Source organism: Salvelinus alpinus, chromosome 9, assembly GCF_045679555.1.
Source record: "Salvelinus alpinus chromosome 9, SLU_Salpinus.1, whole genome shotgun sequence".
NCBI classification, from domain to species: Eukaryota; Metazoa; Chordata; class Actinopteri; order Salmoniformes; family Salmonidae; genus Salvelinus; species Salvelinus alpinus.
In genome coordinates, this window is record NC_092094.1 from 33,800,248 (window position 1) to 33,824,175 (window position 23,928).

At 41.5% G+C, this 23,928-nt stretch overlaps 2 protein-coding genes and 1 pseudogene across 2 annotated transcripts; 1 reads left to right on the forward strand and 2 right to left on the reverse strand.

Moving 5' to 3' along the window:
* Positions 1-776: 776 nt before the first annotated feature.
* Positions 777-1,926, reverse strand: LOC139584693 (cholesterol 25-hydroxylase-like protein 1, member 1; annotated as a pseudogene).
* A 1,886-nt stretch (positions 1,927-3,812) lies between these two features.
* On the reverse strand, positions 3,813-12,565 carry LOC139584692 (uncharacterized). Its single transcript, XM_071416813.1, has 12 exons — positions 12,374-12,565; positions 9,883-10,572; positions 9,660-9,719; positions 9,500-9,552; positions 5,975-6,119; positions 5,413-5,771; positions 4,997-5,225; positions 4,747-4,861; positions 4,518-4,638; positions 4,317-4,428; positions 4,131-4,243; positions 3,813-4,000 (listed from the first exon to the last, which is right to left on the reverse strand). The coding sequence occupies exons 1-12, from the start codon at positions 12,401-12,403 to the stop codon at positions 3,931-3,933; spliced, it is 2,097 nt and encodes a 698-aa protein (XP_071272914.1). The 5' UTR covers positions 12,404-12,565; the 3' UTR covers positions 3,813-3,930.
* A 1,180-nt stretch (positions 12,566-13,745) lies between these two features.
* Positions 13,746-14,678, forward strand: ch25hl1.2 (cholesterol 25-hydroxylase like 1, tandem duplicate 2). The gene is given in 2 exon segments (XM_071327752.1): positions 13,746-13,893; positions 13,896-14,678. Coding segments are annotated over 2 exon segments (783 nt in total). The 3' UTR covers positions 14,531-14,678.
* The last annotated feature ends 9,250 nt before the right edge of the window (positions 14,679-23,928 follow it).

Below are 23,928 nucleotides of genomic sequence, written 5' to 3' on the forward strand. Positions count from 1 at the left end.
AATTCATGTAGAGTGGTCCATTTATTTTATTCTCCTTACCAATTCATTATAAGGTGGCAGGTAGCCTAGTGGTTTGAGTGTAGGACTAGTAACCGAAAGGTTGCAAGATCAAATCCTTGAGCTGACAAGGTAAAAATCTGTCGTTCTGCTGCTGAACAAGGCAGTTAACCCACTGTTCCTCATTGAAAATAAGAATTTGTTCTTAACTGGTTTGCCTAGTAAAATAAATAAACTCTAGAGTGGTCCATTTATTTGGATGCTTTGGAACTGTCTTTTTAGATCACCCAAAGAGCTATGCCAGTTTATATGGCTCTATAAGTTATATCATACTAGATTTTTGGTTTAACCAAGCTCTGTCACATAGCTATGTCTCTAATTGGCTCAATTGTTCTTGTCCTGTACTTCAACCTTGACCCTGGCAAACAAACAGCGGATTTGTTGATTAGAAATCTCCTAAACCCTTCTAACCAGAGGAAAACAGGAACATCCTGACTAAGCTGTACCTCTTCAAAGAACGAAATAATCTTTTATGTAAGAATTAGCACATTTATGCTGCATGGTGTAGAATGTTATTTGCTGAATCAGACTGAACATGCATGACAAAATGTGATTTAAAAAATAGTTTGCTTCCTTCCTCTGGGGCAAAAGGTAAACTTGGAGTTTGCTGTATAGTTGTACCCTCCGACTATGTATTACTAAGGACCATTACTTTTGCTCTTATTCTACCCATTATATTGTCATATGATTCATCCATTTAGAAAAACTTTACACGTGTATAAAAGTTTAGTACATTTTAATACAATTGATGTCAGTAAATTACTAATAAAAACAAATACATTTATTCGAACATGTAAGCATGAGGGTAATCAAAATGATAGTGAATGGTCCTATTTACAGTGAATACACAACTTTTTTCTCAGTTATTTTCCCTGGCAGGATGGCAGTGCCAAATAGCCTGTCCCAGTGGCTGAAGAAAGGTGCATAGTTACTGTTGGGCTTCTGGTGGTGCATGTCATGAGCTGGTGCTCCTCCTAACAGACCAAATGGTACCAGGTGGTTGAGACCCCATGGCAGGTCATAGCCTATGTGGTCCTCCACTGACATCCAGATACTGAAGATGGTGACGCACCAGGTAGTAAAAGGGTGGCATTTCAGCAGGATGGGGTCCAGGTTGCTCCAGAATCCCACAGTTATCAGTTCTGGAATGCTGAGTTGCTGGGTGTTCCAGGAAAAGGGTGCCATGTATTCGTGGTGGATGGCATGGACCCACCGATACAGTTGTGGATGCTTGTGGTGCACAAAGTGCCACATATAGTACTGGGTGTCAAAAAGAAGGAGGGCAGCAAGTCCATCAATGAGAACCTCTACCACAGTTGGAGCACTGGAAGGCAGCACCACTGAAGGCATAAAGCAGGTCTGAGTCAGCACAGCAGGCAGAACAAAGATCAAGTGGTTATACACAGCCCTTCCGAAGCTCTTTGCCATCATCCTCATGGTTGGACGTCTCTCTTGCTGGATCTTGTAGTGGTGAATGGAGGGGACCTTGTCTCCCAGGAGGTCTAGTACAGCAAAGGGGAGACTGGAGAAGAAGTAACTGGAGAAGCAGAGTATGACAGGGAAGAAGGGAGATGAGAAAGTAGTGGTTGAAAAGGAAATAGTCCCATAGAGGCTGAAGAAGCCTATCGGAGGATCTGGAGAAGGTAGGAACCTGCAAAGGCAGCTGAACCTTGCTGATGTTCAACATCCTGGTTACTCTGGATGCCTGTGGCTGTAATGTGCAGAGAGAAGACATTCTCCCTTTATATAGTGCTGAGCTAAGGACTTGGCTCTCACATCAATGAGACAGCTGTTTTTTTGTTAAAAAAAATTCTACATACAATTTCAACAATAAGTCCTTTTCTGGTGGATTTTGTTAATCTTCCGGCACACACACAAACCTTTCGACCTTGACCAGTTCCAAGTTAGTGCCTGCAACACTGTCCTCCCACTGGCAGTTTATCCCAACAGGCCAGTTAGTTAATCAGCTTATTCAAAATGGTAAGTCATATTGTACCAGATACAGATATGTTGGTCCCTGCTTGAGTTAATTATACATGTTACCTATCAAGTTAACTGAATTGCAAGGCATCTTAATCAGTATAATTTATTAAATTGATAATATCTACAACATTCATTTCTTACATATTTGTATTTCAATTCGAGACCCCCATGGTGACCTATTCATATAAAAATTGTCAATCATAATTTTGATTCTCAATAGCATTGAGTCCATGAAATCTGTTATTTTCCATCTGTTCATTGGCTATGTGCTCTTAAATTATTTTAGAAGATTAGTGAGTTCATTTAGTCATAGATTCCAATCGTATGTAATCTTACTTAATCCTTATGTAGCCTAATCTGATGTAATCTTACCTAATAATCTGTTTGTGGAGCTACTTAATTAAGGTCAAGGGAGCAAACCTGTCACAGCTATTCTATCCAGATGCCATGGTCAAACTCCCAAGATTTTGTCTAGCCTGCCCACCTAAAAGACACAAAAACACAGTTCTGAGAAACAGAACACAGTTGCATCCCATTGGGTAAAAACTGGTTGAATCATCATCGTTTCCACGTCATTTCAACAACAAAAAATTGTGATGATTAAAAAGGTTCAACCCTTTTTTTCAATTTTCGCCAAAAATGACATGCCCAAATCTAACTGCCTGTAGCAAGGATATGCATATTCTTGATACCATTTGAAAGGAAACCCTTTGACGTTTGTGGAAATGTGAAATGAATGTAGGAGAATATAACACATTAGATCTGGTAAAATATAATACAAACAAAAAACATGTGTTTAAAAATAAAAAAAATTGTTCCATCATCTTTGAAAAGCAAGAGAAAGGCCATACACTCAAATAGGATTTTAGGTGTAATTTAGATGTTGTCCACAAGATGGAAGCAGTGTGGGGTGGAGCCAGTTCCTATATTTGAATACATTTTTTCAAACAAGACTACACTATCTTTGGGACCCTCAGGATGACAAATCAGAGCAAGATTACTGAATGTAAGTACATTATTTACCTTCAGAGGTGAATGTATCAAACCAGTTGCCATGATGTGTTTTGTTGTTGTGCACTATCCTCAAACAATAGCATGGTATTTTTGTTGTCGTAATAGCTACTGTAAATTGGACACCGCAGTTAGATGAACAAGAATTTAAGCTTTCTGGCCATAAGACATGTCTAAGTCACTGTTGTTTACAACGTCATTCTAGTCACACTATTGAATATTGAGCAACAACTGTCCCGGTTTAGGGACACTGATCCCATAGATCAACGTGGGAAACTGATCGGATTGGCAAAAAGTCAAAGTAAGGGAATTTTGTATTTTTGTCAAACCTAAATCCAATTACACAGTGACATTTTTTGTTGATTTTACATTGAATTCGCATTAGTTGACAACTCAACCAAATGTAAATCAAAACTAAACGTTGAACTGACGATTGTGCCCGGTGGGATAGCACTCCTCCTTAAATGATGAGTGTGTTAAATTGTGAGAGAATTGGCAAAGTGGCAACACTAAAGAGTCTACTGTAAATGTAGGGCATTGCATTGATTTTACAAGGCACTTGGAAAGGCCGTTACAGAGATAAGAAACATAATGGGATTGTCTGTGATTACAATGAGCACAAGCACCAGGGTTACTTGTACTGTGCCGGAGAGTGTTCTGCTGCATGTTCACACCAGGGCAACAAGGCTGAGTGCTACTCCAGGACCGAGGCTCAATCCTCACAACAATGTTAACACTTCTCACCAATCACATCAGCTGGATAACATTACAATACTTGATTTATTAGAAATCAATAATGCATTGATAGAAGGGTTGCTCTTGAATCACACAGAGCAAGCCTGATCAACCACTGCCACAACGTTAACATGTTGTCTCTGATTATTTCTTTTCGCTGGCTGCTTTCCGTGAAATTGTTTTGTTTGTGTTGGCATACTTGTGTTTATCATTTCTGTAAATTAGAGAAAATAGATTTATGAATGCACAATTTCATCAGGTTTGAACAAAAATATAATGCAATTTATTTTTAAAGTAAGATGATGTGTTTAGACATCGGTATGCGTGCGTGTACAGTATAGTACCTGCTCATTTTGACTTTGCTCCTGCAGCCCAGTCCTCCCTCCCAGTGACTGGTGTAGGCTCCTCTCGTCATCATGCCTCCACAGCTGACACAGGGCTTCCCATTGCTGTACGGCTACAAGTAAGGACAACAGCAGTTTAGGGTTAGCATATGGAGATGCACTACTCTAGCCATCCAGGCAGCTTACCTGCTCTTTACAGCAGTGACCACAGATCATCCTGGTAGCCAGCTCCATGGGGTGGTCCTGGTCCTCGTCATGACACACGTCACAGGGGTAGGCCCGGCCACAGCATGAGAACCTGAGAGCACACCCATGGGATGTCACTCACCAGCAAAGTTTACTTTGGCAACACAAAATGATGTTAAAGGGAAAGAGGTGGCTAAGAACCTGAGCCAGCGATGACTCTGTCTGTAGTGTTTGCAGGATCCCTTCTCCGGTAGTGGTTTCCCCATCTGTATGGCAGGGTCCCTTATGTTACGCCGATAGGTCAGTGAAGAGTCACTATGCCCTGTACAGTACAGTCAACTATGTATTACAGACAGAATAGCCAAAACAGCTGTTTAACCTTCTTCCATATTTCATCATTAAAATCATACTACAGGCCTTTGTTTCTGACCGGTTTTCTCTTTGCGTGGCGGAATGTACTGGAATCGTGTGCTGTCAACCAGGATGCTGAGTTTGCTGTGACAGTGCTGACAGTTGAACTCCTTGCTCTGGCCATACAAAAGGTTCTGCAGACAAAATAATACACCAAATCAGACTAATCAAATAACAGAACAGACCGTCTTAGATCAAAACTTCACCCAGATATAAATACTTTCATCATCATAAGACAAGAATGGAGCAATGAACAGAGTGTTGGTGACCTTCACAGGTCCCTCTTTGGAGCAGTTGAGGCAGACAATGACCAGATCACAGTCCTGCAGGACCAGGTCCACAGGAGCAGCGGTGCCCAGGTCCAGATAGCCCAGGACGTCACTGTAGTGGTGCAGCATGCTGGGTCTGAAAGCAGCACTGATCCCTGCGTTACACTTCTCACACTGGGCCGTGCAGGGGTTCCTGCCATTTAGAGTCAGATCTGCTGTCACCTTACACCTGCAAACAACACACACAGGCCAGACAGACACACACTTGTCACATCTCCAAGTCCCATCAACACAAAAAAAAAATACTGCAGATAAGTTTAATCTTTCCTCCTATAGGCAATATTCCAAGGGGAAAATGTGAGATACAGTGTAGGCTACAGTAGATGGCATCAGTGGAGGACAGTCTGTCTGCTCACCTGCTGCACTGCAGACACACAGTGATCTGTGTGGCAACCACGGTCGCCATGCCCTCTCCCAGCCTCAGGCCAAGCAGCTTCACCTCTGTTCCTCTGCGGGGCTCACTGAGCTTAATATTCTCCACATTCCCCTGGTCCTCTTCATCACTAACACCACCATCATCATCATCATCACAGCCAGGGTACAATAGTTTTTTCCACTCCTCATCTTCTCCTTCTCTGCTCTCCTCATCAGTTGCCATGTGGAGGACCGGGTCAGGCGTGTCATCAGCGGCAGGCTCTTTGCACACGGTTGCCTGGAGCTGCTGGTATGGCACAAACTGAATTCCAGCCTTTGCTATCTCCATGTCTTTTTTCAACTGAGGAGAGATTTAAAAGAGAGAAAGGATTAGAACGCTGCTGTCAAGTTGTTAAGTAGTTTTAAGGAAATAAACTAATACAACACAGAGAATTCATAACATCACCACAGTCTCTCATGGAAAACAGAGGTTACCAGAAGGATATCATACTAAGTAGACTAACATAACTGGAACTCTGTTTTTATACCAGTCTACAGTCTCACCTGCCTCGCTCCCTCAGTGAACAGTCTTTCCATGCTGCGATCCAACCAGCGAAGGAAGGGCCGGAAGAGCAGCTCCACCTTACCCATCAGCTGATTGGTGGCATGTTTAGCCTGTAGCCATTCCAGTGAGGCTTGTTCAACATATCTATGTGAATAAAAAACCATGAGCTGGCGCACACCCAGAGACAATTATTGTATGTAGAGGTGCTGATTAACAGCGAATAAACTATAACCTATTAAAAAAAAGAGAGTCGTGCACACTATATATGAACTCCCAGTAATTTATCACCAACGTTTCGGCATCACTGTGCCACAATTACTGGGATATATAAACTCAGCAAAAAAAGAAAACGTCCTCTCACTGTCAACAGCGTTTATTTTAGGCAAACTTAACATTTGTAAATATTTGTATGAGATTCAACAACTGAGACAAACTGAACAAGTTCCACAGACATATGACTAACAGAAATTGAGTAATGTGTTCCTGAACAAAGGGGGGGGGGGGGGGGGGGGGGTCAAAATCAAAAGTAACAGTCAGTATCTGGTGTGGCCACCAGCTGCATTAAGTACTGCAGTGCATCTCCTCATGGACTGCACCAGATTTGCCAGTTCTTGCTGTGAGATGTTACCCCACTCTTCCACCAAGGCACCTGCGAGTTGCCGGACATTTCTGGGGGGGAATGGCCCAAGCGCTCAGCCTCCAATCCAACAGGTCCCAGACGTGCTCAATGGGATTGAGATCCGGGCTCTTCGCTGGCCATGGCAGAACACTGACATTCCTGTCTTGCAGGAAATCACGCACAGAACGAGCAGTATGGCTTGGTGGCATTGTCATGTCAGGATGAGCCTGCAGGAAGGGTACCACATGAGGGAGGAGGATGTCTTCCCTGTAATAATAAGCTCAGTCCGATGATGCTGTGACACACCGCTCCAGACCATGACGGACCCTCCACCTCCAAGTCGATCCCGCTCCAGAGTACAGGCCTCGGTGTAACGCTCATTTCTTCGACGATAAACGCAAACCCGACCATCACCCCTGGTGAGACAAAACCGCGACTCGTCAGTGAAGAGCACTTTTTGCCAGTCCTGTCTGGACTAGCGATGGTGGGTTTGGGCCCATAGGCGACGTTGTTGCCGGTGAGGTCTGGTGAGGACCTGCCTTACAACAGACCTACAAGCCCTCAGTCCAGCCTCTCTCAGCCTATTGCGGACAGTCTGAGCGCTGATGGAGGGATTGTGCGTTCCTGGTGTAACTCGGGCAGTTGTTGTTGCCATCCTATTCCTGTCCCGCAGGTGTGACGTTCGGATGTACCGATCCTGTGCAGGTGTGGTTACACGTGGTCTGCCACTGCAAGGACGATTAGCTGTCCGTCCTGTTTCCCTGTAGCGCTGTCTTAGGCGTCTCACAGTACGGACATTGCAATTTATTGCCCTGGCCACATCTGTAGTCCTCATGCCTCCTTGCAGCATGCCTAAGGCACGTTCACACAGATGAGCAGGGACCCTGGGCATCTTTCTTTTGGTGTTTCTCAGAGTCAGTAGAAAGGCCTCTTTAGTGTCCTAAGTTTTCATAACTGTGACCTTAATTGCCTACCGTCTGTAAGCTGTTAGTGTCTTGACGACCTTTCCACAGGTGCATGTTCATTAATTGTTTATTGAACAATTATGGGAAACCGTGTTTACACCCTTTACAATGAAGATATGTGAAGTTATTTGGATTTTTACGAATTATCTTTGAAACACAGGGTCCTGAAAAAGGGACATATCCACACACACACAAACACACACCTTAGCCAAATACATTTAAACTCAGTTTTCACAATTCCTAACATTTAATCCTAGAAAAGATGCCCTGTCTTAGGTCAGTTAGGATCCCCACTTATTTTAAGAATGTGAAATGTCAGAATAGTAGTAAAGAGAATGATTTATTTCAGCTTTTATTTTTAATATTTTACTTTCATCACATTTCCAGTTGGTCAGAAGTTTACATACACTCAATTAGTATTTGGTAGCATTGCCTTTATATTGTTTCACTTGGGTCAAACGTTTCGGGTAGCCTTACACAAGCTTCCCATGATAAGTTGGGTGAATTTTGGCTCATTCCTCCTGACAGAGCTGGTGTAACCGAGTCAGGTTTGTAGGCCTCCTTGCTCGCACACGCTTTTTTAGTTCTGCCCACAAATGTTCTATAGGATTGAGATCGGGGCTTTGTGATGGCCACTCCAATACCTTGACTTTGTTGTCCTTAAGCCATTTTGCCACAACTTTGGAAGTATGCTTGGGGTCATTGTCCATTTGGAAGACCCATTTGCGACCAAGCTTTAACTTCCTGGCTGATGTCTTGAGATGTTGCTTCAATATATCCACATAATTTTCTTTCCTCATGATGCCATCTATTTTGTGAAGTGCACCAGTCCCTCCTGCAGCAAAGCACCCCCACAACATAATGCTGCCACCCCCATGCTTCACAGTTGGGATGGTGTTCTTCGGCTTGCAAGCCTCCCCCTTTTTCCTCCAAACATAATGATGGTCATTATGGCCAAATAGTTATATTTTTGTTTCATCAGACCAGAGGACACTTCTCCAAAAAGTATGATCTTTGTCCCCATGTGCAGTTGCAAACCGTAGTCTGACTTTTTTATGGCGGTTTTGGAGCACTGGCTTCTTCCTTGCTGAGCGGCCTTTCAGGTTATGTCGATATTGGACTCGTTTTACTTTGGATATAGATACTTTTGTACCTGTTTCCTCCAGCATCTTCACAGGGTTCTTTGCTGTTGTTCTGGGATTGATTTGCACTTTTCGCACCAAAGTACGTTCAGCTCTAGAAGACAGAACACATCTCCTTTCTGAGCGGTATGACGGCTGCGTGGTCCCATGGTGTTTATACTTGCGTACTATTGCTTGTATAGATGAACGTGGTACCTTCAGGTGTTTGGAAATTACTCCCAGGATGAACCAGACTTGTGGAGGTCTACAATTTGTTTCAGAGGTCTTGGCTTATTTCTTTTGATTTTCCCATGATGTCAAGCAAAGAGGCACTGAGTTTGAAGGTAGGCCTTGAAATATATTCACAGGTACACCTCCAATTGACTCAAATGATGTCAATTAGCCTATCAGAAGCTTCTAAAGCCATGACATCATTTTCGGGAATTTTCCAAGCTGTTTAAAGGCACAGTCAACTTAGTGTATGTAAACTTCTGACACACTGGAATTGTGATACAGTGAATTGTAAGTGAAATAATCTGTCTGTAAACAATTGTTGGAAAAATTACTTGTGTCATGCACAAAGTAGATGTCCTAACCGACTTGCCAAAACTATAGTTTGTTAACAAGAAATTTGTGGAGTGGTTGAAAAACTAGTTTTAATGACTCCAACCTAAGTGTATGTAAACTTCAGACTTCAACTGTATATATATATATATATATATGTATGTATGAGTGTTACAACATGTCTATGTGGACGGACACATTGAGAAAAATTTATCCAAACAAAAGCCATTGAAAATAAAATAAAGTTTCTCTCACCTTCCCATAACTGATGGCAAGTCCTGGTCCAGTGGTATATCTAATGTAAATACCTGGAGAAAAAAATAACAAAAAAAATGTGCACCTTGAGTCTTAGCTCTAGACACAATAGGATTATAATCAAACAGATGAGGTTCGTAGGTCAAAGATTTGAGTTTACCTCTTCTGGGTACTTTTCCGGAAAGCTCACCATTATGTCAACATCTTTCAAGTCAAAAGGCTGAAAAACAGTATAAGGAGTGAGTCAGCATGTTTTTATGCACAATTTTCCATGTTGTAACATTCCTATGATGTTCATAAAACTATATCATAGTAGAAACGAAAAAAGACAATGACCTTTGAGGCCTTGTATTGTGGATTGGAATAATGCAGACAATGTTTACCCAGTCTGGATCAGTGGGCTGTACTGTGGCTCGGTAGAAGGTGACTTGGCCGTCGCTCCGTTCCTGCACAATAAGCTGTTCTTTAGGAAAACGCTTTATCAGCTGCTTGATCTCAGTGTCCCGTAGTTGTTTGGTGATATTGTCAGTCAGGTCACTCAGTTTGACCACCTGAAGGGCACTGGGAGGGGGGTCATGGGGCACCCTGGGCCTGCCTCCGACTCCTACAGGCTGGTCGTCAACAAGGGGAAACTGTGGTGGGTGCCAGTAGTGACATCTATCATCCATGGTGCAGCACCCAGAGAGAAAATAGCGACAGGGCCGGCGATTGTTGGCCCTCTCACCTCTGGTTGGAGCAGCCCTTGGTTTGGAGGGCAGCCTGTGGCCTACATCTCCAGGGCTGTCAATCGCTGGATTCTGCGATGTGATTCCAGGGTGGCTGTGAGGGCCTGTCCCTCTTTGGTTCTCCTGTTCTGACCTTTGGTTTGTCCTGTTCTCTACCTTCCCCTGAGTGAGGGTGGTGGAATCTCCTCTTTGATGGAGGAAGCGGCACTTCCTCCCAAAGTTACAGTGCCGTCCCTGTGAGTAGAAACGACACAGCTGGACTTGAGGGCCACCATGTGCTGGTTGATTCCTGCTCTCTTCCTCATTGTGACACAGGGCGACAGAATGCCCATTGCTCTCTGGTGATACCTATAGAAAATAACTCTTGTTATGACATTCATGAAAACGTGCAGGGAGTACAAAGTAGGAAACACTGAAAAGACCATCACTGAAACAAAAAAATACAAAATGTAGTTTGTCATCAGATATACAGTGCATTTGGAAAGTATTCAGACCCCTTGACTATTTCCACATTTTGTTATATTACAGCCTTATTCTAAAATGAATTCAATTGTTCTTCAACCCCTCATCAATCTACAAACAATACCCGATAATGACAAAGCAAAAACAGGTTTAGACATTTTTGCAAATGTATTAAAAATATAAAACAGAAATATCCCTCCTTGGGTATGATGCTACAAGCTTGGCACACCTGTATTTGGGGAGTTTCTTCCATTCTTCTCTGCAGATCCTCTCAAGCCCTGTCAGGTTGGATGGGGAGCGTCACTGCACAGCTATTTTCACGTATCTCCAGAGGTGTTCTATTAAGTTCAAGTCCCAAAGCCACTCCTGCTTTGTCTTGGCTGTGTGCTTTGAGTCATTGCCCTGTTGGAAGGTGAACCTTCGCCGCAGTCTGAGGTCCTGAGCAGGTTACCACCATGCTTCACTGTAGGGATGGTATTTGCCAGGTGATGAGTGGTGCCTGGTTTCCTCCAGATGTGACGCTTGGCATTCAGGCCAAAGAGTTCAATCTTGGTTTCATCAGAACAGATAATCTTGTTTCTCATGGTGTGAGAGTCTTTAGGTGCCTTTTGGCAAACTCCAAGTGGGTTATGTGCCTTTTACTGAGGAGTGGCTTCTGTCTGGCCACTCTACAATAAAGGCCTGATTGGTGGAGTGCTGCAGAGATGCTTGTCCTTCTGGAAGGTTCTCCCATCTCCACAGAGGAACTCTGTCAGAGTGACCATCAGATTCTTGGTCACCTCCCTGACCAATGCCCTTCCCCCGATTGCCCAGTTTGGCCGGGCAGCCAGCTCTAGGAAGAGTCTTGGTGGTTCCAAACTTCTTACATTTAAGAATGATGGAGGCCACTGTGTTCTTGGGGACCTTCAATGTTGCAGAAATGTTTTGGTACCCTTCCTCAAATCTGTGCCTTGACACAATCCTGTCTCTGAGCTATACGGACAATTCCTTCGACCTCACGGCTTGGTTTTTGCTCCGACATGCACTGCCAACTGTGGGACTTTATAAAGACAGGTGTGTGCCTTTCCAAATCATGTCCAATCAATTGAATTTACCACAAGTGGACTCCAATCAAGTTGTAGAAACATCAAGGATGATCAATGGAAACAGGATGCACCTGAGTCTCATAGCAAATGGCCTGAATACTTATGTAAATAAGGTATTTCTGTTTTCGCTTTGTCAACATGGGGTAGTGTGTAGATTGATGACAAACATTTCTATTTTATCAATTTTAGAATAAGGCTGTAACGTAACAAAATGTGGAACAAGTGAAGGGGTCTGAATACTTCCCGAATGCACTGTATTCAGACTAACCTATTTCACTAGAAATAGCCTCCAGTGTCCATCTTCTGTACTGTAGGCCTACTACTACTAGCTAGCGAAATCATAACACACATTAAATGGTTTTGACTAGATGGGAAGCAGCTAATGTCAGCAGTGACTACTTAGGAGAACTGGGATAAGGTTAAAAAAGGGGTTAGTGTTATCTAAAATTTAAAAAGTATCATCGATGCGACTTTTAACGTCACTTTGACAAATAACTGCATCCCTTCTAGCCATGACCAGCTAAAATATCAAAATATGGCACTTATTTTGAATGAGTTAACCCAACAACACTATTACATCTTTTAATAACGTAATAACGTACCTCAACGCTGTTTACAGGTGAACGTTCCATGTAGCTATTTGCTATACGTTTGTATCCGTAAAGCTGATGTTACTTTGTTGCATTCAGTAGATACAGTAGCTGCTGCCAAAGTCCAATGGCTTACGTTGTTTTTCCTTCCTCTGGCATGGGCAGTGAATACAATTCTTATACTTTATTGCCCTCTCCTGGTATGGAGTGAGATGGACACAGCTCGCACCATAAATTGCTGCATAGACTGAACTTCACAGGGTTGTGAAAGTGCAAGGTTCTCTTGGTGCTCCTTTTCAATAAATATCGAGGGTCTTATTCTTGTAACATGATGATCGATGCTTGGTACAGTTGAAAATGCGATGGAAACACATTGAACTTTTTATTTTTATTCTGTACATGAAAACTGAAGCGAAAAAGTAATTTTCGTGTGCACTACGTCATTATGCACTGATATTATCCGCAACGGGTCAATTTTGTGGAAACACGCCACTGGTGGGAAAATGCGCATATTTTCAGATGCGGATTCTAGAATACTCACATGAAAATGTGTCAACAATTGGATGGAATCGCATTTTCAACTGTACCAAGCATCGATCAGCATGTTACAAGAATAAGACCCTCGATATTTATTGGAAAGGAGCACCAAGAGAACCTTGCACTTTCACAACCCTGTGAAGTTCATAATAATGTATTTTATCTTTAGCCTAATAAACTGTATGGTCCTCCGACTACGACTCCTGAAACAACAAACCAAATTTACTTCGATATGATGGTTATTATATCAATATTTGCGCATAATTAATTTCATCAACACAAAAATATCCCACCATGTTGAACAAACAAATTATCTGTCGGAAAATGTATAAAATTGTACAGACATTTCCTGTTTCCATCACAGCTGTCATGATTTTTTTTATACAGTAGGACTACTCATAAAAACTCATACAATACTAACAAAAATTTAATGAGGAGAACCTGAGGATAATCTGTGATTAATTGAATAACCTAATGTATAATAATAACGCATTTTGTGTGCTAGTGAAAATAATCAAAGGAGAAATGTAATGGAATACTACCGGTAGGCCTGCACACATACTAACAATCAAGTCATTGGTATACATTACATATACATTACATCCCTAACTGTTGTATAACCTGAGAATGAAAAGAGTTACAATATAAATAATTTAGCACCATGTTAGTTGATATTGGACATTCAGGGAAAGGAGCAGTCTTTATTGGTCAATGCACCTGGCTTCCACATTCACATTTATTACACGTTAAGTACAAGGGAATGAACACCATTTACATTCTTTATTTTACAAAAGCAGGATGGATCTAGTAGTAGATACATTTTCAGGCCTGGGAATCGACCTGGGAAATGCCTCTCTGGAACAGTGTCAGGCCCAATCACAGGGACTCTTTGAGGTCTCCTCTTTTCCCCATTGTTTTGACTGTGTCTTCATACTTTGTGTTCTGCCTCCCCTTCCTGGCATGTGACATCATAGGGGACAGATGGCCATGGGTCCAGAGTTCAAGATCCAGCCGAGCCGGCGGCCAACACCTTCCATGCTATTGCATTGTGCTGGCATTAGTCTGCATAACCATATGCTCCTTGTGCTTCCTGCAAGTGTGGCTCAGTGGACATGGAGACCACCGGTGACACTACCAGACCAAGTCCCAACCCTAGTGGAGCTCATCACTGGAGTGACGGGAAACCTTCTGCTCTTTGACTTCCAGTACTTCATCTGGCACCTGCTGCACCACTGGTTGTACATCACGTTCCATGCAATCCACCACAACTACTCAGCTCCCTTTGTTCTGGCTACACAATGCCTGGGAGGGTGGGAGCTGGTCACAGTGTGCTTTTGGACCACCCTGAATCCTGTCATGCTGAGATGCCACCTTCTCACCACGTGGGTCTTTATGGTGCTCCATGTCTATGTGTCCGTGGAGGATCACTGCGGTTATGATTTTCCTTGGTCCACATCTCGTCTGATACCCTTCAGTATTTATCGAGGGCCCAGCAAGGATGATGTGCACCATCAGAAACTCAACAAGAACTTTGCACCATACTTCAGCCACTGGGATAAAATATTTGGAACACATGCTGATTTTAGTTTCTCTTACTCTTACTCAGAGCCGGTGACAAATACATTCTTATGATGAAATTCTATGAAATTGAATTCAAACTAAATGATTATGAGAAACAAACCTGTTTCAAATGAAATTATATATTTGAGACTTGTAAATTAACTGAGTGAACAGTAAGTCATCCTTCTCTACTTTGGCTTGTGGAACACATTGGAATGAATTCTGTTGGATGTTATGGTTAAAACTGTTTTATTATGCAATGGAAAAATGTATATAAACTTTTCCATGTTCTTCATAATTAATACATGTATATAACAGATATATTTATCCATGTGCCTTTATTCAACCTGCCAGTACACCCAACGTATAATTAGTTTCTCGCACCCCAGATAGGGTCGAGACATAAAAATCAAAAGTACCATCAATTGCAATTCTCACAACGTGATCTATGTGATTCGCTGCCAGTGTAGCTTATTTTACGTAGGAGAGACCTCAAGGGAGTTACAGACTAGAATGGGTGAGCACCAAAGTGCCATTCGATGTGCTGACCCCAACAGCACAGTGGCCCTCCATTTCAAATAGCGGGGACACTCGCTTTGTGAGTTATTTTAGTTTGGAATTGAACAAGTCAGCAAAAACAAACGCGGTGGTGATGTTGACAAACACTGAAGGTCCAGAGAGACGTTCTGGATCCATTCCTTAGAGACTTTAGTCCCCAGAGATCTTAACCTAGAGAAGGACTATAGTATGCTTTTGTGAAGGGCCCCATCCCTTTTTTGGTCCAGTGCCCCCCCATTTGTACTTAATGTTTACACATGGAGGGAGCTTAGACTTCTGTATCTCATCACTTGGTGGAGACATTGACCATAGTACCCCACACCCTGAGTACCACCCTGTACCACTCCATCTCTCATTAGCACCACCAGCTGAATTGTCACGTTGTTCATAATAATGATGGTCGGACCAAGGCACAGCGTACGTTGAGTTCCACATAATTTTAATGAACGTGAAACTTAAGCAAATACAAAACAAAATAAACATGACGATAATGCATTGCTAAACAGGCAACTACACAGAAACAATATCCCATAACCCACAGGTGGAAAAAATGCAACTTAAGTATGAACCCCAATTAGAGACAACGATTACCAGCTGCCTCTAATTGGGAATCATACACAAACACCAACATAGAAAAATAAACCTAGAACCCCACATAGAAATAATAAACTAGACTAAACACCCCTAGTCACACCCTGACCTACTCTACCATAGAAAATACAGGCTTTCTATGGTCAGGACGTGAGATGAATAGAGTTTCTCCCTAATTGTCTTCCCCATGCCCTATATCAGGGGTGGGCAACTCCAGTCCTCGAGGGCCTTATTGGTGTCACACTTTTTCTCCATCCCTAGCAAACACAGCTGATTAATCAAATTGCATTCTAAACTGAAGATCATGATTAACTGATTATTGGAGTCAGGTGTGTTAGCTGGAGCTGGGGAAAAACTGTGACACCAATCAGGCCCTCGAGGACTGGAATTGCCCACCCCTGCCCTATATTAACTTGTCCATTCCCTTTGTGTTTATTCTGAAGGCCGAAACGTCAATCTTTTAAACTTGCTTACTAAAACCAATAATTGTTTGTGGTGAGCCATCACCTAGACTCACTTTGGTTGAGCACCCACTCCTTCCTTCCATTCTAGATCAGTCAGTCAATCACAATTTACTAAAGTAAAACTGTAGGAGCAGTCGAAGCCATGCTTCTAGACCGGAATCCTGGCCCCTTGGTTTTACAGCATTAAAACCGTGATGTATCATGTTTACATCACGGGTTTATTGCTGTCAAACCAAGGGGCCAGTATTTCGACTGCTCCTACAGTTTTCCTTTGATACTGCAGTTTAACTGAAGCCCGACCCAGAAAGACAATTTCCATAGACAGCCACATAGAGAAGTCAGATTAGAAAATGCCTAATTAGACACTTTAGTCATCACCTCTGTGCACAAAACAACCATTGGATTATTTAAATAATTGTCGCTGAGGCCGATTTTTTTATCACTCAGCCAAAGATATTAACATTTTATGTTCATCCAACGCCTGCCATGTTTTTGGATGAGGTTATGACGTTTTCGCTGCTCGTGCCGCTCCCTATGCTTCCAGCGCTAGCAAAGATTGTGGATATACTGACAAGATACTCGTCTCTCCTCCCAAAAACAATAGGAGTCGTTGTCCACAAAGAAGCACGGCGGGGTGTCAAGCTTCCGCCTATTCCTCTCTTTGGATTGGTGGATACATATAATTATTTTAATACATTTCTGAATATTCGATGAGTATTTTTGACATTTGGGTAAAGGACTTCTGGTTCTCTCTGAAACATGGTTAAATGGTTCTGTCTCTGACAAAGACATTGAAGTAAATGATTATAATTTATTTATTTGTGACTGATTACAAAAAAGGGGAGAAGTGGCCATAATGTAAAATCTAATTTCATGGTGTCCCAATCTTTAAATATTTTTGTTCCCAATAAATGTGATCACCTGGTTGTAGATGTGTCCATAAACCAGAATACACATTGTTGTTACTGGGATTTACCGTCCCCCCTGCTGCCATGGTGGATGCTATTAATGCTATATCTGAGTGTTTAACACATTTTCTGTCCTCGGAGTTGGTCATTTTATGGGATTTGAATCTGGACTGGCTATCCCGGCCTCAGATGAATTTAAAAGTATATGCATTGATTTTAATCTGACTCAATTGATCTCAAAACCCACACAGCTAAATGTGAAAAACTCTGTTGACTTCTGATTTAATTCTTACTAATAACCCCAGTAAATATTTGTATAATGGAGTATTTGCATATGATCTCAGTGATCATTGTCCCATAGTATGTATTAGAGATACGAAACAGCAAGTTTTCTCCTCAAGGGTTTTTACATGGCATGTTCTTACTCTGATTTAGCCACTGTCTCCTGTATTCCTGACCCTGAGTTGGCTCTAGAATATGCATCCTCCATATTTATTCCTCTGGCAGATAAACATGCCCCTTTTAAACTATTCAGAGTCAAAGTCAAAGTTAACATGCCTAGTTAAATAAAGGTTAAATAATAAAAATAAAATAAAAATAAGATCTGGGCCAAAGCAAGGAAAACAGACTCTGTAGTGGACTGGCAGTCTTTCAGACAATAGAGAAACAGATGTACTATCTAGATTAAGAAAGCTAAATCCAGTTACTTTTTAACCATCTCTGTTGGAAAACAGGGGCCTCCCAAGTGGCGCAGCGGTCTAAGGCACTGCATCACAGTGCTAGAGGCATCACTACTATGAAATAACACAGATGGAATCATGTAGTAACCAAAAAAGTGTTAAACAAATCAAAATATATTTTTGATGATAAATTCTTCACAGTAGCCACCCCCTTTGCCTTGATGGCAGCTTTGCTTAACGGTGGGAACCACACATGTGGAGGTCATCCGTTCACCTAGTCTGCATCTCACAAAGACACAGCGATTGTAACCAAAAATCTCAAATTTGGACTCATCAGACCGAAGGACAGATTTCCTCCGGTCTAATGTCCATTGCTTGTGTTTCTTGGCCCAAGTAAGTCTCTTCTTATTATTGGTGTCCTTTAGTAGTGGTTTCTTTGCAGCAATTTGACCATGATGGCCTGATTCATGCAGTCTCCTCTGAACAGTTGATGTTGAGATGTGTCTGTTACTTGAAATCTGCCATTTCTGAGGTTGGAAACTCTAATAAACCTATCATCTGCAGCAGAGGTAACTCTGGGTCTTCCTTTCCTGTGGAGGTCCACATGAGAGCCAGTTTCATCATAACGCTTGATGGTTTTTGCGACAGCACTTGAAGAAACTTTCAAAGTTCTTGAAATATTCCGGATCGACTGACCTTCATGTCTTAAAGTAATGATGGACTGTCGTTTCTCTTTGCTTATTTGAGCTGTTCTTGCCATAATATGGACATGGACTTTTACCAAATAGGGCTATCTTCTCTATACCACCCCTTCCTTGTCACAACACAACTGATTGGCTCAAACGCATTAAGAAGGAAAGAAATTCCACAAATTAACATTGAAATGCATTTAAATCAAATCATATCAAATTGTATTGATCACATACACGTGTTTACCAGATGTTATTGCGGGTGTAGCGAAATGCTTGTGTTTCTAGCTCCGACAGTGCAGTAATATCTAACAAGTAATATCGAAGAATTTCACAACATATACCCAATACACACAAATCTAAGTAAAGGAATGGAATTAAGAATATATAAATATATGGACGAGCAAAGTCAGAGCGGCATAGATTAAGATACAGTAGAATAGAATAGTGTTGATGGGATTTATCTGTTAATTGAATGATTAGAATATTCCGCCCTGAAACATATAATTGTATGGAATTGATTAGAATGTATAAAATCATAATCAATAAATGTGTAGTCCTAGTCAGAATTAGGGTAAAACAATATAGCTAATGTTTGTCTTTATGGTATTTTAAACACAGACTGCTATTTTAAACTGTATTTTAAACACAGCTCGGTGCTGACCTGACTAGAGATTTGGGAGAGAACGGGGAGTACGTCTCAAGGTCAAGGTCTCCCTAATCTCTGTCGGCTGGGTAGTGAGACAGTATGTGCGTGGGATACCTTCTGGTAGTGTGAATGTGTGTGCGTAGCAGGACATTGTGTGCTAATGTTAGTGTGAATGTGTGTGCGTATGGTTGTGTGAATGTGTGTGTGTGAGAAGCCAGTATAAAATGAATTGTTTTGTATTCTTGACTTTAGAACGTTCCCGTGAATAAACCTTATTGACTATTTTAGCTGGGCCTCTGTCTGCTTCATTTCAATTAGTATCTTACAAATCCTGATCTAGCAGACTGGGTAGTTTGATTGAATTGGTTTATGAACATTGAGAACATAATTCTCTTAACAAATAGAATATAGTATATACATATGAGATGACTAATGAAAAATATGTAAACATTATTAAAGTGACTAGTGTTCCATTTATTAAAGTGGCCAGTGATTTCAAGTCTATGTATATAGGCAGCAGCCTCTAATATGCTAGTGATGGCTATTTAATAGTCTGATGTCCTTGAGATAGAAGCTGTTTTTCAGTCTCTCGGTCCCAGCTTTGATGCACCTGTACTGACCTCGCCTTCTGGATGATAGCGGGGTCAGCAGGCAGTGGCTCGGGTTATTGTTGTCTTGATAATCTTTTTGGAGGCCTTCCTGTGACATCGGGTGCTGTAGGTGTCCTGGGGACAGGTAGTTTGCCCCCGGTGATGCGTTGGGCAGACCGCACTACCCTCTGGAGAGTCCTGCGGTTGCGGGCAGTGCAGTTGCCGTATCAGGCGGTGATTCAGCCCGACAAGATGCAGCCCGACAGGGGGGCGCTACCTCTGCTGTTTCCTGTAGTTCACAATCATCTCCTTTGTTTTGTTGACGTTGAGTGAGCAAAACAAAGGAGATGATCCAGGTGACTACCTCATGGAGCTGGTTGAGAGAATGCCAAGAGTGTGCAAAGCTGTCATCAAGGCAAATGGTGGCTACTTTGAAGAATCTCAAATATAAAATATATTCTGATTTGTTTAACACTTTTTGTGTTACTACATGATTCCATATGTGTTATCTCATAGTTTTGATGTCTTCACTACTATTCTACAATGTAGAAAACAGGTAAAATAAAGAAAAACCCTTGAATGAGTAGGTGTGTCCAAACTTTGACTGTACACACACACACACACACACACACACACACACACACACACACACACACACACACACACACACACACACACACACACACACACACACACACACACACACACACACACACACACACACACACACACACAGTAAGGCGTCTAGGTGTAGCAGGTAAGGCGGAGTCAGGCGCAGGACACAGAGATGAGTAATAAACGTAACTTTACTCATAACAACAAATATTCCAAGAAGGAAAATAATCACGCTCACAAATGAGACCAACTTACAAAGAACACACACGCACAAAACCATGGGGGAAACAGAGGGTTAAATAAGGAAAAATTAATTATGGGAATGGAAACCAGGTGTGTACAATGAAGACAAAACAAATGGAAAATGAAAAGTGGATCGGTGGCGGCTAGAAAACCGGTGACGTCGACCGCCGAACACCGCCCGAACAAGGAGAGGGACCAACTTCGGCCGAAGTCGTGACACACACATATATATATATACACACATTTTTTTCAGATATATTTTCATTTTTTCATTTCCCACTAACTCTACCACCCCTCCCCTAATTGGAGTAAACTAGTGAACAACACTTAGGTTTCTAATTCCAGTTTATACATACAATATACTTTTTACGGACACAATCTATCTTACAATAGTTATCTTTTGTTTGTTTTAACTCCCACCCTTCAGCTCCACTCAAACCCATTCCATCTATCGCTTAACACTATCCATATTGGATTTCTATTTGCCATATATTTTTCAACTGTGCAGTGATGTTTCACAAAAGTTCTGAATCTTTCTATTCTCATAGTTTCTACAGATTGTAAATTAAAGACTTACAATCATTATTTTACCTCAGCAGGCTTTTTATTCGAGAGAAACAGTGATTTAATTTACTATGGTCAGTCAGTCGACTTCTCTTCCTTCTGCTAGTCTCTAGCTGACTTGACGGTTAACCCGTCAACTTCTAGTTGTTTTCATTTCAACAATTTACTACCTGTAATGTACTAGATGCCTTGCTTAAGATATTCTTTTTTTAATCCACTGGGGCTGATATGCTTTATCCATTTTTGCTGCAGCTCTCTGCTCCCCTGATTGCTGAATCATTAACCCATATTTTTATCCTGACGATTATATTTGGAACTATCCCCAAGGTTTGGAAGGTGGCCTATGCACTCCCCCTTCACAAAGATGGTGACCCTTGTGACCTAAATAATTATAGCCCTGTTTCTAAACTTTTTTCCCAAGCTAAAATATTAGAATCCTTGATTAAATCTCAGCTAAAATGTTTCTTATCTTTGAAATGTATTCTAAATGTACATCAGTCGGATTTTAGACCAGCACTCTTTGCTGCATCCCTGGTTATAAATGATGTGCTTAACTGTATGGATAAAAGGCAACATTGTGCTGCACTCTTCATTGACCTGTCAAAAGCTTTTGATGCTGTTGATCACTCACTGCAAAGGCTTTCCTATTGGCCTAGACCAGGCTGCATGTAACTGGTTAAAAAATTACTTGACAGATAGAACTTAATGTGTATCTACTGATGGGGTTAAATCAGCTTTCCTGGATATTATGAAAGGTGTCCCGCAGGGGTCGATTCTGGGTTCTGTACTTTTTACTGTTTACATTAACAATATCGACTTGTCTGTAAAAAAAATGTACCTGCACTTGCCGATGATACTGTTGTGCATGCTATTGCCCCCACGGTTGACCAGACTCTATATCTGAACTACAGTTTGCCTTCATTGAAATGACAGAAAAACCTTATTGACCTGAAATTAGTATTGAATGCAGGTAAAACTAAGTATATGTCTGATGATTTAAGCATATGTACTTTGGATGGTATCCATTTGATTGTGTCCCTGCTTACAAATATCTGGGCATCTGGGTAGATGAAAAGCTGCCTTTTAAAAAGCATATTGATGAGTTAGTTAAGAAGCTGACAATAAAAAATGCCTTCTTCTATATAAATAGGTCCTGAGTGCCTGCAAGCTGACTTCAGTTGCCAGCTGGACGGTATTTCCTCTGACACATTGGTGCGGCTGGCTTCCGGGTTAAGCAAGTAGTGTGTCAAGAAGCAGTGCGGCTTGGCAGAGTTGTGTTTCGGAGGACGCGTGGCTCTTGACCTTTGCCTCTCCCGAGTCCGTAGGGGAGTTGCCGCGATGGGACAAGACTGTAACTACAAAAAAAAAAAAAAAAAAATAGGTCCTGGACTATTCATCTATATGAATGCAGCTGCCACTTCATGAACCGTTAGATGCAGTTTGTCATAGCGCCACTGTCACACCCTGGCCTTAGTATTCTTTGTTTTCTTTATTATTTTAGTTAGGTCAGGGTGTGACATGGGGAATGTTTGTGTTTTGTCTAGTTTGGGTGGTTATATGGTAAAGCGGGTGTTGGGTGTAGTGTATGGGTTTGTGTTGAGTGAATGTGTCTAGGTATGTCTATGGTTGAGTGAATGTGTCTAGGTATGTCTATGGTTGCCTGAGTGGTTCTCAATCAGAGACAGATGTTTTTCATTTGTCTCTGATTGGGAGCCATATTTAAGGCAGCCATAGGCATCATGTATTTGTGGGTAATTGTCTATGTCTAAACGTTAGTAGCTTGTGTGTGCACTTTCGTTTTGTAGCTTCACGGTCGTTTGTTGTTTTGTTAGTTTGTAAAGTGTTTGGTTTCGTTTTTCTTCTTCAAATAAAAAGATGTCTTATTTTTCACACGCTGCGTTTTGGTCCTCTCTCTCTTCACAAGACGATCGTGACAGCCACCGTGCTTTATTACGGTCAGCAAATTTTGTACTCATTACTGCATTCTCTACCAGAAAGTTGCTTGGCCCTACATTGATAGGTTTTATTTATAAAGCTATTTTATAAAACGTCCCACTGTACCTAACATCATTACTAAACTTTAGACATACGAGTAACCACACCTGGTCTCAGGGATGGCTAATTCTGGAAATTCCTTTGGTCTCTACTGAGTTAGGTAATTCAGCTTTAAGTTTTCTTGCACCTTATTTTTGGAACAATCTTAACTGTACGTACATTTTATGTTTTGGTGCCTCTAGGCCAATTCAGAAAACTGATTGAGGACCTTATTACTTATGAATGTGTTGTTTTTTATGACTGTGTCTTTGCTTCTGCTTGCATTTTGTATTTATATTTTGAGATGTGTATTTTCTGTAATTCAGGGCTCATCTGTAAAAGAGACCTTGGTGTCAGTATGACTCCCTGATAAAATAAAGGTTAAAGAAATTAAATGGAGAGAGATGTTGTGCTACTAGCCTCATGTCATGAATATGCATAGCGATCTCGAGACAACTCTAATATAACGTTTTTACACAAAGTTGCAGAGATGTCACGTGTCATACTTATATCAGTAGACTCGTAACAACGTAAGAATTACAAAACGTTTACTTGATCAAATAAACCTCGTAGCAAATAAGCCATGACATTTTTTGTTGACAAAATTCGACTCTCTCTCATTGAACTCCAAACAAAAAATCCTTGCTTGGTGAGCAAAAGAAACGAAACAATGCCATCTTCTTCTTCTTCTTCGTCTTCTGTGAGATTTAACGGCGGTTGGCATCCAATATGTTGCATTGCTGCCCCCAACTGAACAATAGTATAGATCCATTATACTTTGTGCTACAAAATGGGAAAGGGGAACCAGGAAAAATACAACTGAAAAAAATGTAAATATACATATTTTAATTACCCTACCAGCTAACTAACCCTATACTCATTAAA